General features: G+C 35.3%; 1 protein-coding gene across 1 annotated transcript in view; it reads left to right on the forward strand.

Moving 5' to 3' along the window:
- plxnb2a.1 (plexin b2a, tandem duplicate 1) overlaps window positions 1-15,261 on the forward strand; it is a 108,884-nt gene extending 93,623 nt beyond the window's left edge. Inside the window, exons 19-37 of the mRNA XM_058772146.1 lie at window positions 120-231; window positions 1,519-1,728; window positions 1,832-2,011; window positions 2,095-2,231; window positions 2,787-2,887; window positions 3,237-3,466; window positions 3,588-3,769; window positions 6,461-6,527; window positions 6,606-6,752; window positions 7,224-7,380; window positions 7,790-7,890; window positions 8,768-8,852; window positions 9,136-9,287; window positions 9,383-9,543; window positions 11,705-11,852; window positions 11,947-12,011; window positions 12,094-12,169; window positions 13,182-13,256; window positions 13,350-15,261. Of these exons, the coding sequence (XP_058628129.1) occupies window positions 120-231; window positions 1,519-1,728; window positions 1,832-2,011; window positions 2,095-2,231; window positions 2,787-2,887; window positions 3,237-3,466; window positions 3,588-3,769; window positions 6,461-6,527; window positions 6,606-6,752; window positions 7,224-7,380; window positions 7,790-7,890; window positions 8,768-8,852; window positions 9,136-9,287; window positions 9,383-9,543; window positions 11,705-11,852; window positions 11,947-12,011; window positions 12,094-12,169; window positions 13,182-13,256; window positions 13,350-13,454 (2,491 nt within the window). The 3' untranslated portion in view covers window positions 13,455-15,261. The remainder of the gene's footprint in view (window positions 1-119; window positions 232-1,518; window positions 1,729-1,831; window positions 2,012-2,094; window positions 2,232-2,786; window positions 2,888-3,236; window positions 3,467-3,587; window positions 3,770-6,460; window positions 6,528-6,605; window positions 6,753-7,223; window positions 7,381-7,789; window positions 7,891-8,767; window positions 8,853-9,135; window positions 9,288-9,382; window positions 9,544-11,704; window positions 11,853-11,946; window positions 12,012-12,093; window positions 12,170-13,181; window positions 13,257-13,349) is intronic.
- Window positions 15,262-15,272: the final 11 nt, after the last annotated feature.

A 15,272-nucleotide genomic window follows, 5' to 3' on the forward strand; every position in this document is an offset into this window, starting at 1 on the left:
TGGCTTTGAAAATCTGATCACAATTAAGATGTCAACATGTATTTCGAGGTTCAGGGGTGAAAATATATGGCTGTGTACACAAGTGTTACATGTCTTTGTGTATGTTTGTGTGTTTTCAGCGGAGGTCGTAAGATCGTGGTGACGGGATCTGGATTTGATCAGGTGCAGAGTGCCACCATGCGAGTGCTGCCCTCTTCTGACGAGTTCAATCACAAGTCTAGTGATGTAGAGGTGCGTGCAATGTTTTTAGTGATCATTTTTTGGCCCATCTGTGGTGAAGTCAACGGTCTCTTACAATAAGCAAGGCAGGGATTTGAAGTAAAGACTCTCATTCTGTTTCCTTTAAGGGATAGTCCACCTAAAAATGAAAAAATCTAATTTTAGAAGTCCTCTATGTCATACAAACTTAATAGATGCAGTATTGTTATTGGTAACTAAAATTTAAAAATATTAAAAATAATATTCGTTAACTGAAATAAATCTAAAATAAAACATAAATGTAAAATATAAAAAAATATTTGTCTTAGCAACCATCTAAAATTAAATAAGTTTAAGTACACTGTAAAAAGTTATAAGTTGACTTTACTTAAAAAAATTGAGGAAAACCGTTGCCTTAATATTTTTAAGTAAATAATATATATTTTTTTTAAAGTTAAGTGAACTTGACAATTCACTTAACTTAACTTATTTTTTTAATTATGATTTACTTAAGGCAACGGGTTTCCTAATTTTTTTTAAGTAAAGTCAACTTATAACTTTTTACAGTGTACTAAAATTCCTAAAACTAAAACTGACATAAAAATAAATTAAAGTTAAATAGACATTTAAAAAATCTAAAACTACTAAAAATGACAAAATGACTAAAAAGTAAGAGTAAAATGTAAAAATAAAAAAACAAAAGATCATTTAAAATATTAATAACTACTCTTATAGTTTAAAATTAATACTAAAATAACACTGACTTGATGTTATTTGTCCATAGAACTCAAAAAGCAAACTCATATTTTCTAGTTCGTAGTGACCACAGGCTCCATAATGGATTTTTAAAAAGCACCATAAATGTAGCTAAAACAAATTGTGCTCAATATGCAGCCTTTTGAAGCCATACAATAACTTTGAGAAGGTTAAAATGTAAGTTATTATTTATTGAAAGCTTTTTTACTCCGTGTCGCTTGTGCTTTCATTTTAAATCTTCAGGTTTCCTTATTTTTGTTCTGTCAGATGTTATTGATCGGCTCTTAAGAAATGTCAGCATTTCATTTTTATGTAATTTCTTTTTTTGATCAAATGTCTGGCTATCACAACCCATTGCTCAGTTTCAAGCTGAGGAGTTTCCTCTCTCTCTCTTCTGTCTGCATCTACCTAATATTTCCTTTCCTCCGTCTCCCTTCTCTTAGTGTTAATAAGCAACATTCATCACGCAGCTGACATCCTGCTGTCTTATTTCTTTTTTAGTGCTCAGACGTTTGTAAAATATGTTTTATGCAGAGAAAAACTGACTTGTTTTCTTTCCTACAGTTCGTTCAAGAAGTTAGCTACAAGAACGAGACCGTACTGGAGTTCCTCTCTCCCGTTGTGAACAAGACCTACATAAACCAGTTCTTAAGAACGATCATCCAGCTGGACAACTTGGTGGAGAACTTGACAGAGTTCGTTTACCATCAAGACCCCTCGTTCGTTCCTTTGACCGATAAAGCCATCACGGAAAATAGCATCATCAACGTTAATGCAAGTATTTTTGTTAACGACAGATTTTGGATGCTGCATAGAAAAATATGCCTTAAATGGACTTTGGTTTCAGTAACCGCTTCATTGCTTTTCTGTGATGCAGGGTAAAGGTTTTTCCAAAGCCATGACTGCCAAAGAGGCCCAGGCGTTTGTGGGTGATGTGTTATGCCCGGTGACAATCCTGGAGGACGATAAGCTGTTCCTCGTGGCCCCCTCCAGCCCTCCTAAATCCACCTCCAGACGCCATCGCAGAGACACCAGCTCAGAGGCTATGGAGCTGACGGTTAGAAATTGCTCTGCTCACGTTTTAATCACAATTATTCTCACCAATTTTACCCTGCGTTCAATGTTTCTTGTCTTTTTTAGATCATATTTGGCAACGGAGAGTGGAATGTCGGCTCTGTTCGCTTTGAGAGGAAATACGAGGTTCCTCTTTACATCATCATTCCTGCTGTCCTCATTCCCATGGTCCTCTTCATTGCAGTGTCGATCTATTGCTACAGGTAACAAACCTCGGAGTGCACCAGACTGTAATAATGTGAACTTAATAACTTTGATTTCAAAGCTGTGGTCTAGTGAGTAGCGCATCAGACATATTGCTCAATTTTTTTTTTCCAATATGGTCTCATTCCCTCCACTTCTATCTATCATTTCCTGTCCTCTCTCTCTAACATCCATAAAAAAAAGTTTTTTTTTTTTAAAGTTAACAAATGACTACGCGACTAGTCAGTAAATTAAATAAAAAATTATCAAAACAAATTAAAATTCAGTCTGATTGTCAACAGCAAATAAACCTATTATCTAGATGTCCTCTCTAAAAAAAAGTTTTGTATTTAATTGAATTAATAATGAATAATAAGCAGTAAATTAAATTAAGCAGATAAAAATAATCGAACCATGAATTAAAATTCATATATTTAGAACATCAAATAAACCAGTGATCTGTATTTCCTGCCCTCTTCCTCTCTACTTTCAATAAAAAATTTCAAAATAATAAGCAGTAAATTAGATTTAAGAAAATTTAAATATAAATAATGTTTGTGTTTGTATGTGTGCAGGAGGAAAAGCCAGCAAGCAGAACGAGAGTATGAGAAAATCAAAAATCAGCTTGCAAATTTAGAGGAGAGTGTCCGTGATCGCTGTAAAAAAGAGTTCACAGGTGAGATGTTCCTGCTTCTCAAATAGTTTATGTTCTTGTACAAAAATTGAATGATGAGTCTTTCTGTCATAAACTATTGATTGCAGGTCATTTCCTGGTATTTTTATTTGTTGCTGGTCACCTCAGCAAATATTTGCTTTCTAGATAATTTTCTAGAAGAACAGGGATGACTATGTCTGTACTTTTTGTTTCTGCACTGGTAGCTCCTGTCACCAAGACAAATTCCTTGTGTGTGTGTGTGTGTGTGTAAACACACTTGGCAATAAAGCGCTTTCTGATTCTGATTCTGAGTTTTGTTATTCTGAATGCTTCAGCTTATATATTACACTTTACCCTCTGTGTTTCTTAGATCTTATGATAGAGATGGAGGACCACACTAGTGATCTGAATGAAGCTCGAATCCCATTCCTGGACTACAAGAACTACACCAACCGTGTTTTCTTCCTGCCCTCCAAAGATGGAGCCAACGATGTCATGATCACTGGCAAGCTAGACATCCCAGAATCCCGCAGAGCCATTGTAGACCAGGCGCTCAACCAATTCTCCAATCTCCTGAACAGCAAAACCTTTCTCATCAATGTGAGACCCTTAACGTCATTTTCCAGTCTCCAGCCGGATGAGTTTGCTCTGTTGGCATGTCTTCATACTACTGGATTTGATGTGTAAGCTGACTTGTGTACTCATGTCTTTTGTTTTTTAGTTCATTCGTACCCTGGAGGGCAGGCAAGAGTTCAATGCCAGGAATAAGGTTTACTTTGCTTCCTTGTTGACGGTGGCGCTCCATGGAAAGCTGGAGTACTACACAGACATCATGAGAACCCTCCTGCTGGAGCTGATGGAGGAATACATCCACAGCAAGAACCCTAAACTCATGCTCCGCAGGTCAGAACAAATTCATATAATTCACTATTATTGTTGCTCATACTTGGCTTTAAAGGGGACATCGGAAACCCATTTTCCACAAGTTGGTATGATTCTTTAGGGTCTTCATGAAATGTCTGCAAAATACTTCCGTGTAAAACAAAAACCTTTTTATCTTTTTAAAAAACAGCTCTGTTCACAGCGACCCATTTCGGTGCATGTCTCTTTAAATGATAATGAGCTACTGCTCACTCCATCCCTGTCTTCTGTTTTTTGTGTATTTGGTGGTGCATTACCATCAAAAACAAAAATAAACCACTGCGTCCTCAGTGCCTCAAATGTCAGGAGAAAGTGACTGTTCACTTTTACATCCAACAACAAAACACTTGCGTTGCTTACAAGAGAGTGTCATTGCTACTAAAGATGCACCGATTGCAATTTTCTTGGCCGATTCCGATTTCCGATTTATTTTTTATTTTTTTTTTTTTTGGAAGTGTGACCTGCCGATACCGATTTTGCCGATTCCGATTATGTTTCTATGAACTATAATTGACAGCATATACAAACAAATATCTATGCAAATTTCAATGCAAAAATTATTTACATAATAAAATAAATTATTAAACATTACAATTCCCCCTATCTGGACTAAGTTACTGCTTTTCTCACACTTAAACAGCTCTCAAAATAAAGTGCTCTGTGACTGGAAAGAGGAAGAAATAGTTAACTTAAAATGAGTTGCTGTATGTAACAAAACAGATGTCATTTCCCACTATGTTCATAAATGGTCATTTGTTTCCCCCTAACCTTATTAAATGTGTCATCTTTCACATCAAATTCTTACTTTGTTTGAATTAATTCAGTTAGCATAATAAGAAACTGTAGAGTTGTTACCATTCAAATGAAATTAGTATTAACAAACTCTATCTTTCCACTGCAAAGGAAACAGAAGCTGCATCTGAAGTGGCATCAGATGCATTTACACAGACAGTTTGATGAAGCTGAGGTGCCATAAATACATTTACACTGCAAAATTTCAAATGCATAAATAATTTTATAAGATTAATGTTTGACATATTTTTTTAAACATAAATAAATGTTGAAAAAAATGCAATGATACTTTTAAATATGACTAAACCACCAGTAGGTGGCGGCAAGTGTCTGTTTTAATGAGTGAGTCATTTATTCATTCGTTCAACCGATTCATTCAAACGGCTGATTCAACTCGATTCGTTCAAAAACGTGGATTCATTCAGTAACGAAACATCGCTGTGTGTTGCTCGGAGACACAAAACACTTCTGCTGTGGCTTTGATCGGAACTATTTTCGTCAGAGAAATTGAGCAAAAACAGTCAATATTTTGTCTACAATCTAAGTCACTTAATTTTAACCTCTTGTTTATTGAAATACTATTGTATAAAATCACATTGCAATCGTGTGTCACATTGCAATCGTGTTGATATTGATATTCGGGGAAACATCATGGCCGTATAATGTTGCTTATCTAAATCATATTTTGTAAATATCTTTTTTTTTTTTTCTACCGCAGTATGCATCTTTACATTTCTGTGAGTTACTTTGTGTGTGCTGTCTCTCTCACACACTCACTCAGGCTGTGCATGCCTCATCTGGCATGACGTAAATACAGACAACATACAACTAGCTGAGGACAGAAATATGCTAATAGCAGTTGTGGGCGGGGCCTGAGCAGTATGACATCATATTGCTCAGAAAATCAAAACGGCTTGATAATTGAGACTTTTGGTTTTTTAGGAATTAAAAAAACGGAGTGAATGGATTTTTATCATTGAAGGGTGGTTGTGTCTACACACTGCGAAGATACATTTATAAGCAAATACCGTGTGAAAGTGAATTTTGCATCCAGTGTCCCCTTTAATATTTCCATGCAGTCATGCTTTAAAAATTTATCGGCAGTTGACTGAAAAGATGAATAATTCTTGGACTTTGGACCAGAATATTATAGTCTTGGCCCTTTTGATTTATGCTAGTAAACAACCACACTAAACACCCTATAAACAGCATGGCTATTGCTGAAACCATTCAGAATACTTTAGTAGAAAGTTCCTGATTCGATTTAATTTTGATGCATAAGCTCTTAATTCATTTTGATTCTGTTTTGATTTGATTAGGTATATTTTAGTTCTAATGTCCATTTTGCTTACGTATACTTACATAGAAAGAAATGTTCTCTAATGCTCATGCTGTAAATTATACAGGGCAGTGTTTCAGACTGGCAACATGTCTTTTAGAACCATTCATTAAACAGAACCGCTCATAAGAGTCAGTTGTTTCTGAATTGTACACTATCATGTTGCGTTGTATGTTTTTGCATGCGGTTCTTGATGAGTCCATAGAAAGTTTTGTGGTTTAGTGCCGCCACTGAAATTAGACATTGAGAAAAGATTTTTTTGGGATGTCAAGCATCGATGTCAGGATTGTTCAAATGAAGAGTGAATTGTATGTTTTTGCATCCTGTGATGGAGGAATCCATAGAACGTTTTGTGGTTTAGTGCCGCCACTGAAATTAGACATTGAGAAATGATATTTTTTGGGATGTCAAGCATCAATGTCAGGATCGTTCAAATGAAGATTGCAATTTATCAGGACGCAAGACAATAGTTAGTTAAACCCATTTTTTAAGGTATTGCCTGTACTGACAAATGATACTATCGGCCTGCGTTTCCTGTTTAGGTCTGAGACTGTTGTAGAGAGGATGTTGTGCAACTGGATGTCCATATGTCTCTACCAGTTCCTAAAGGTGAGCAATTATGCTATGAATAGAATTGCAAAAAAAAAAAATTCTAGCTCTGAAGTCTGACTAATGTGTTTTTCACAGGACTCAGCCGGGGAGCCGCTCTATAAGCTCTTTAAGGCCATTAAACACCAGGTGGAAAAAGGTCCAGTTGATGCCAAGATGAAGAAAGCCAAGTACACTCTGAACGACACCGGACTTCTGGGAGATGATGTTGAGTACTCTGTTTTGGTGAGTACTAGACATATTTTAGCATCTGGACTTGTTTTTGAAGTGTGTGGCGTGTCTGTTCACTCCTTATATGTCTGTACAAAGATGGTTTCCTAGCAAAAATGGTCGGTAAGGGACCCATTAAAGAGAAAGCTTGTTTATACAGAATGGGTCTCGCTGTAAGAGAGACTCAGGAAAGCGGAGACTGCATTCATGTGTTCCATCATTGCTCTCCTAACACCATTTCATTGGCTAGCATTGAGTCTGTAATCTCATTCATGAGCGTAACACTGCTCCTCAGGGACTGAATGGCCATTATCCACTGGAGAAAACTACTCGGCGGAAAACGATTCATGAGATCTCGGAAAACATGCACTCTTATTTTGTTAGTGAATTTGTAATTGGTGATTCTCAGTCTGATTGATTGTTTATTTGATGTGGTGATCTTTGTACAGTTGTATCAGTAGACTTAAGCCTGTTTGAACTCTCTAGACCCTACAGGTGTTGGTTCACGGCGAGGGTCCCGATGTGACCCCTGTCAAAGTCCTGAACTGTGACACCATCTCCCAAGTGAAGGAGAAGATTATCGAGCAGGTGTACAGGAATCTGCCGCACTCCCAGAGACCCACGGTGGACAGCGTTGCACTCGGTAAGACTTGGAATGAATTTTCATACCACCCGGAATGTGAAAGCTTCCAACTTTATGAAAGTAACACGCATAAATAGCTCTCTTTATTAACAATGCGCTGCATTTAAAAGTACTGGGGGAAGACTCGCTTTTGAACAGATAGCGGTTTGATTAATGGCGGGATCTTGTGCATGTCGGTCTGCACTCCTGCAGTTCTTAATGAGTTGTTCTTCTAAATGTGCTGAATTGTTAAAGCCGATGTCTCACATCATCCATCAGACAGATGAATCTGGTTAAAAGAAGGAGTGTAGGGAAAAACCAGCCAGGGATTTTCTTTTCTCAGGTTGTCAAGTGTAATATGTGCCAAGTTTTTTTTTTTTTTTTCTTTCTCGGACTGTATTGTAACACATACTTCCTTTTCTTGCCACAGAGTGGCGCCCTGGCTCTACAGGGCAGATCCTGTCCGATCTGGACTTGACATCGCAGAAAGAGGGAAGGTGGAAACGAATTAACACACTGGCCCATTACAATGTGAGTGTTTGCATAATCACACAAGAATACACACATAAACACTCGATATTTGAAGAGCATATGCCACTGTGCTATTGTTACTGTCTAGGGTGACCATACATGCCATTTTTCCCGGATGCATCCTGGCCAGGATTTCTATATTGTCTAAAATATCTAGGTTTTGGCTTTGTTTGCATGTGCAGACCGATCGGTGTATGACATCGGTTCCTTATGTTTTGATACGCTCTCGAGATACTTGAGAATCAAAGCAATATAGAAATCCTGGCCAGGACGCGTGTCCGGGAAAAATGGCACGTATGGTCACCCTATTACTGTCAGTTAATTAAAGTTGTTTGATTTTGATTAAAGCTTATAGTTAATGCATTTATTTTATTTCATCACAGGGATTTATTTCTTTGTTAGTTTATAGTGGCTGGTAAATTATAGTGGTGCTCAATTTGACAAGTAGACTGGGATTTCAGAGTCAGTTCATTATTTAGAAAGAAAAAATTCATATAAACAATGCAATATTAAGTATAATTTACACCATTTTGAGTTATATGCAAACCAGTTCACCTTGGGTTTTCATCTGGTCTTTAGTGTTACTGACAAGCCTGTCAGTTTTTATTAATGTTTTACTTTATTCCCACTGTATCTGAAACATATTTTATTTCATTCCATCACAGATTTTTATTTATATATTCATATATTTATATGTTTTATTCAATCACTAGCTTTAGTTTAGTTTAGTTTTGGGGAGGTACACACATAAATGTAGATTTATTTAATTATTTATCTCTCTGCTTGTATGTAGATCATTTTGTGTGATGTCATATAATTTCTTGTTTAATTAAAATGAATATCTTCTGTGTTCTATTTTTTTGTTTGTGTGTATTAGGTGAGAGATAGTGCCACCCTGGTCTTGTCCCGAGTTCTGCACACCCAGCAGTCTTTTGACCAGAACCAAGACAACCATGAAGAAAGTCAGTGACTTACAATTATACTGAAGTTTTAAGCTACTCATCCAATTGTATTTGAATGACAGCAGTGCATTGCTTCTTATTGATCCCCCTTAATAGTCTAAACATATTGACAGTCCTTAATGAAGGAAAAACACAGAATGACTGAAATCTGCTGGCACACTAAATGAACAGTAAACTAGAACTGAACCCAAACTAACGGGCCGCTCAAGTATGTCTAAAATAACTGTTCTCCAAACAGGAAAAGCAATCAGTCCTTCTAACGTGCTTGTTTTGTGATGAACAGGAAATGCTTTGCTGGAGGACGATAAAGTATTTCACCTGGTGAGACCGGCAGACGAGCTGGACGAAGTGAAATCAAAGAGAGGAAGTATGAAAGACAAGGCCACGACGAAAGCCATCACTGAGATTTACCTGACCAGACTCCTTTCTATGAAGGTGGGTTAGACTGAACATTTGATTGTACACATTTACATGGTTGTCTTCATTCACATATAGAAATTAATTTAGAAAGTGATGTACTTGTGTTACAGGGCACGCTGCAGCAGTTTGTGGATGATTTTTTCCGCAGTGTGTTGTGTTCTGGGACTGTGGTTCCTCCTGCGGTCAAGTATTTCTTTGACTTCCTGGATGAACAAGCACAGAAACATGACAACGTTGATGAAGAGACCATCCACATATGGAAGACCAACAGGTATGAAACACTTAACGCTTCTGAAAAACATTGGCGAGACAGTCGACCCCAGAGAGTTAAAGGGACAGTTCACTAAAAAATTAAATTTTCATGAAGAAAGTGTTAGCTGGGGTTTTTTTTTTTTTATTTTTATTTTTTTTATTATACAATGAAATTCAGTGGAGTACGAAACAACATTGGACTCTTGGAATTATATTATATTATTATTATTCAAGTTAAATGAATTCAAATGTATATTTAAAAAATATATATTATTGTATAGTATTATAAATATATTATTTACATTTTAATATAATAATTAACTGTAAATTCACCCTTTTGGCTTTCATTGTATGGGAAAAATGCAATTACTTTTTAAAAAGATTCCTTAAAAAAGTTAATTTGCTGCTGCCTATATTCTATTCTATTCTGAAGTTAAATAGCAAATACTTGTATTTACTTAAAAATTATATTGTATAAATATTATTATTATTATTATTAAAGTAGATACATGTAAATATATTATTAGTAATAATAATAATAATTGTAAATTTAAATTATATTATATTATATTATAAAGATTAATGACAAATAATCAGTGCAGCCTAAAATTTTGATTCAGCATTATCTAAATGAATTCATTGTGTCTTTACATCAGTTAAACCTGTGTTGTGCATGAATGCATCATATAGCGTAGGATGCCAGTATTATTTAGTCAAATGTGTGCACAACGGGAGATTATTTAAACAGTTTACAACAGGTTATTTAAAGTGACAGACATCATTTCTGTGTTTAAAGCCAGCTTTCTGCTTCATGCATCCTCACAAGCGCAGCTGTGCACATGTACAGACATGGCAGCCATCTGTCTTTACTTGTCTTTCATTATCAATTATGGTACTGAATATTATGCTGGTTGGACCCATGAGCTCTTGCGATTAAAAAGTTAACTTTCATTTTGAATGAACTGAATTAAAACACAGTTCCTAACTTTTGGGAGAAATTATAATAGGCCTACAATAAGTATCTGTTTATAACTAGGTACTTATAACTAACACGTATAACTAACCACAACTTTACAGTTTTCACAACTATAATAATAAATCGTCCTGTGCAGCCGAAATTTGAAAACTCTTAAGGCAAATGCTCCAAACTCTTTTTAATTTAGCAGATTAAATTATGCAGGCTTTGTTGAGCCCTGATAAAATATTCACAGTGTGTCTTGTTCGATGAGCAGAGAGATTGACAGGTGAAGTCTGCATCAGCGCGCTTCAAGTGTGCACTTCTCTTTCGCATCTCCACTCTCATCCGCTGCCATCAGCGGCCCATTAAATTACCCCTCTCGTTATTGTTTTGCAGAAGAACCGTGACTGCTGGGTAAGTCACGAAAAACGGTTTGATTTGTTTTCAAGGGTTTGTTCTGAGTCAAGGCCAGCGGGACTCTGGTATTGACTCTGTATGGATCGCTCACAGCTCCTTTCCCATAAGGAACCGCCGGGACGTTGCTATATTAAAATCTACTCCAAACTCGGAAAAATGATTTTCTGTGATTGAATGAGGGGATGCTGATACAGGCATTAGATCAAAGGATTAAAAACAGCTCTAGAGGAATGAAGATAAAGCTATTACGTTCCTTTTAAACTAAAAAACAATGCCATTTCTGTTCTGTAGAGGGTTTATTGTGGTCGCCTTTGTTAAGTTAAATTGATTGGTACTTTGTGCTTAATTTAACAGATAGACTTTAGATAAAAACAGTTTTACCTTGGGTATTCATTTAGCTTTTTACTGACAAATTTGGGCAATTTTTATACTGATATTTTACCTCCATTTGTGCCCTGAGTATCTTAAAATAATGTAATTTGAAGAAATTAGCGATAGACTGTCCTTCAGATTATTTATATTTATTTAAATTATATATGATATTTTATATATTATTTGTTTTTGCAGTCCTGTATTTTATTTTATTTATTTATTTATTTTATTTTGGAATTCCACTTATGAATGTTGATTACTAACAATCCTTTTTTAAAATAAAAATTCTCTCTGCTTGTCAATTGTTTTGTGTTGTTTTTGTTTTGTTTTCTCTTTTTTGTTTTGTTTTTGCTTTGTATGGTTTTGTCCTTGCAAGTCACTTAATAAGAATGCATCTGCAAATAAATAAATGTATGTGTGTTTGTTTCTTCAGTCTGCCTCTCCGGTTCTGGGTAAACATTTTGAAAAACCCTCATTTCATCTTTGACGTTCATGTGACTGAAGTGGTGGACGCCTCTCTGTCCGTCATCGCCCAGACCTTCATGGACGCCTGCACCAAGACTGAGCACAAACTTACCCGGGTGAGCAGCAAGAGTTGAAGATGTAATTTATCAATCCTTTCATTTCGTCTTGACTTTCTGTCTCATGTTTTCTCTCTTGATCTCACATTCACAGGAGTCCCCCAGCAACAAACTGCTTTATGCAAAGGAAATCTCCACTTACAAGAAGATGGTTGATGAGTAGGTTTCTATTCTGTTCATCAGTTTGTATGCGTGTAATCTCAGTTTAAAAAAAAACACTGATGTTCTCTGTGCTCTTCAGTTATTACAAAGGCATCCGTCAGATGGTTCCAGTCAGTGACCAAGACATGAACACACACCTTGCAGAAGTTTCACGTGTAAGTTTAAGTGTATTATTTATTTTATTTTCATGTAATTTATATTTTATTTATTTTATTTTTCATGTAATTTGTATTTGATTTGGTGTTTATTTTTATATTTAGCGTTTTCATTTTAAATTATTTTATTATTTTCCCATTTCTGTTGTTTTGTGTTGTTGTTCATTTTATTTTTATATTTTTTAATGTAATTTGTATTATTATTAATTTGGCCATTTCTAGTTAATTTATTTTATTTGATGTAATTTTATTTCTCATTTTTATATTTTTTCATGTTTATTTAATGTCATATTGTTTTATTTTAATTTTAATTTTTATGCCATATCTATTTTATTTTTCATGTCATTTGTATTTGATTTGGTGTTTATTTTTATATTTTGCATTTTCATTTTTTCGTTTTTTCGTTTTTTTTCGTTTTTTGTCATTTTTATCTTATTTTATTATTTTCCCATTTCTGTTCCATTCCCATTTTTATTTTATTTTCTCATTTTTATTCATGTTTTGTATTTTATTTAATGTCATGTTGTTTTATTTTGTTATTTTATTTGTATTATTCTATCTATTATCTATTTAATTTTTCATGTAATTTGTATTTTATTTCGTGTTTATTTTTACATTTTGAAAATTGTATTTTGTCATTTTTATCTTCATTTATTTTCTCATTTGTTTTGTTGTTCATTTTTATGTTTTTAATGTAATTTGTATTTGTTTTATTAATTTAGCCATTTATAGTTAATTTTTTTTGTCATTTAAATTTTTTGTCATTTTTATTTTTTTAATTTAATGTCATATAATTTTATTTTATTTGTTTTATTTTTGTCATATCTATTTCATTTTTTGTTTAATTATTTCAGTAGTTTTTGTTTTATTTTAAGATTTTATGTAATTTTCTCTCATATTTTGTCATGTTTATTTTTTAATATAATTTGTATTTAGTTTTTTTTATTGTATTGTATTTTGTTTCATGCATGTTTTTGTACACAGCAAATTTAACCCTTTATCTTATCTCCAGTCTCATACAGATAAATTGAATACCCAGGTTGCATTGCACCAGCTTTACCAGTATGCCAGCAAGTACTACGATGGGGTAGGTGTTGTTACACATCAGAGTATGTGTGTTGAACGATGAGATCAACAAATAACAGGTACAAATTTCTATTTCTTGCCATGCCATCAATAGATCATCTCATCGCTGGAGGACGACCCTGCCGCCCAGAGCAAACAGCTGACCCTCAGACTGCAGCAGATCGCCGCCGCGTTGGAGAATAAAGTGACCGATCTTTAGTGTCCAGGAGCCCAGACTCAAGAAAGCAGACGGAAGTGCCACTAAATCCAAGACAGAGCTCAATTTAATGGGCTCAAAAATACGAACAGCCCTTCTGGAGGACTCTGGTTGATGGAGCCTCCGCTCCGTCGAGTGAAAGATAAAGCGAGGAGGAACACAGACTAATTGCAGACCCTTCCTCTCCACACGGCTTTCAGCTTCGCTTTTGATTCAGAGGGACCAATAGAATATACTCTGACCTGAGGGGAACATCACAAACGTCGAGGAGAAGGAAAACTCACTATGGTACTTCTCAGATCAGCACCTGCACAATGAAAACCCAGCATTTATTTTTGTGTTCTGTTATGCCAATAATCAGATGTTCAGTATATTCTTCCTGTGTAGATGAATTAAAATAGTGTTACATGTAAATATATTTTTACACTTAAGGTCGCGAGAGGCTTTAGACAAAACAGATTGATTATTGTTTCCCACTATTTTGTTTTCCTGTGTATTTTAAGTGCCACTCTCATTCCTGTGCAGTGATGATGTCACATCCTGTGGGTTCTTTGATGCCATTGGCTCACGGTTCAGTTTGTGGTACCACTATCGGTTTGTGTAGGTGTTTGTGATGCTGACGTCCGAGCCAATGCTTCTTTTGTCCCTCCCAAGTATTTTTAGTGTATTTTATCAGTGATTGCGTACAGAAATGTCAAGTCAGATTCTAATTTAGCCACTGCGCAAAAGAACAGGCCATGATTGTCAAGCAACTGTCCACGTCTCAGAAACATAGTGAAAGCGCATTTGATCAGTGACACACAGACACTCAGAACAAAGGCCACGGAAGCTTTTATCTCCCTTTGCTTTGGTGTCTGATCCAGCAGTTGCGTTTTTATGTTTTGTACCATCTTTGCTTTTATATATGTGCACTTCGACACATGGCTTGCCTTATTTTATGACAGTTATAATTTTGTATTTTAAATCAATATTTGATTTGCATTGCTGGTTGCCTTTCTTAAGAAATATTTAACATGCACGTATGGTAGAGAATTTCCTTGAATGTGATAATGAAATACGGACGATCGTGACTTTGCCTTAACAGCAATAGTATGGACTGAGAGCGACTGGTATTCCAATTAAATCATGAAATCATAGAGTTTTCATTTAGTTTATTGGTACTAAAATTCTTTTTTTTTTTTTTTTTATGTTATATTTTTTATTTAGAGCTTACCAAAGTTTAAATAAATTGTTCGCAGCTGTTCGCAACCATCTTAAGCTTCTGTTGTTTTATGTGTATGAAATTATCTAGTTTAAAGTGTAATTTAATTAATAAAAAAGATATAATGGTAAGGCAGCTGATGGTAAGTCATCTAACGGAATTTTTTTGTAAATGGTACGCTTTTCCTACCTGTATGTTCTGACTCAAATGTGCCAAACACGTCACACGCTTAATGACAAAAGGGTAATGAGGATTACACTGTTTCTTTACGAACTTTACTAGTGTGACTCATGTTGCCTCTGCTAGGCGGTGACAAAGTCGCACTGCAGCCAATCAGAGGCTGGCACTGCCCATTCTGAGCATGATGGACACAGCAGGAAATGCCTTTGAACTGTAAATATAGCCCAACTGCCAAGATTTCATATTCTTCTCTCCTATTTCTCGCTCTTCCTGCCAGCTCTTCTGTGTTGTCTCGCTATGACCGTGTAAATGGCTTATTGTAAAGCTTCTTGTTTGCCTTTCTTTACCAGGTAGTGCCTTACAGATATGAGTAATAATGATCAATTGTGTGGTGATTGTGTCTGCATTAAAATTGCAATAGGGACCTTAGTTATGTTTCT

The sequence above is a fragment of the Onychostoma macrolepis genome, chromosome 04, assembly GCF_012432095.1.
Source record: "Onychostoma macrolepis isolate SWU-2019 chromosome 04, ASM1243209v1, whole genome shotgun sequence".
Lineage (NCBI taxonomy): Eukaryota > Metazoa > Chordata > Actinopteri > Cypriniformes > Cyprinidae > Onychostoma > Onychostoma macrolepis.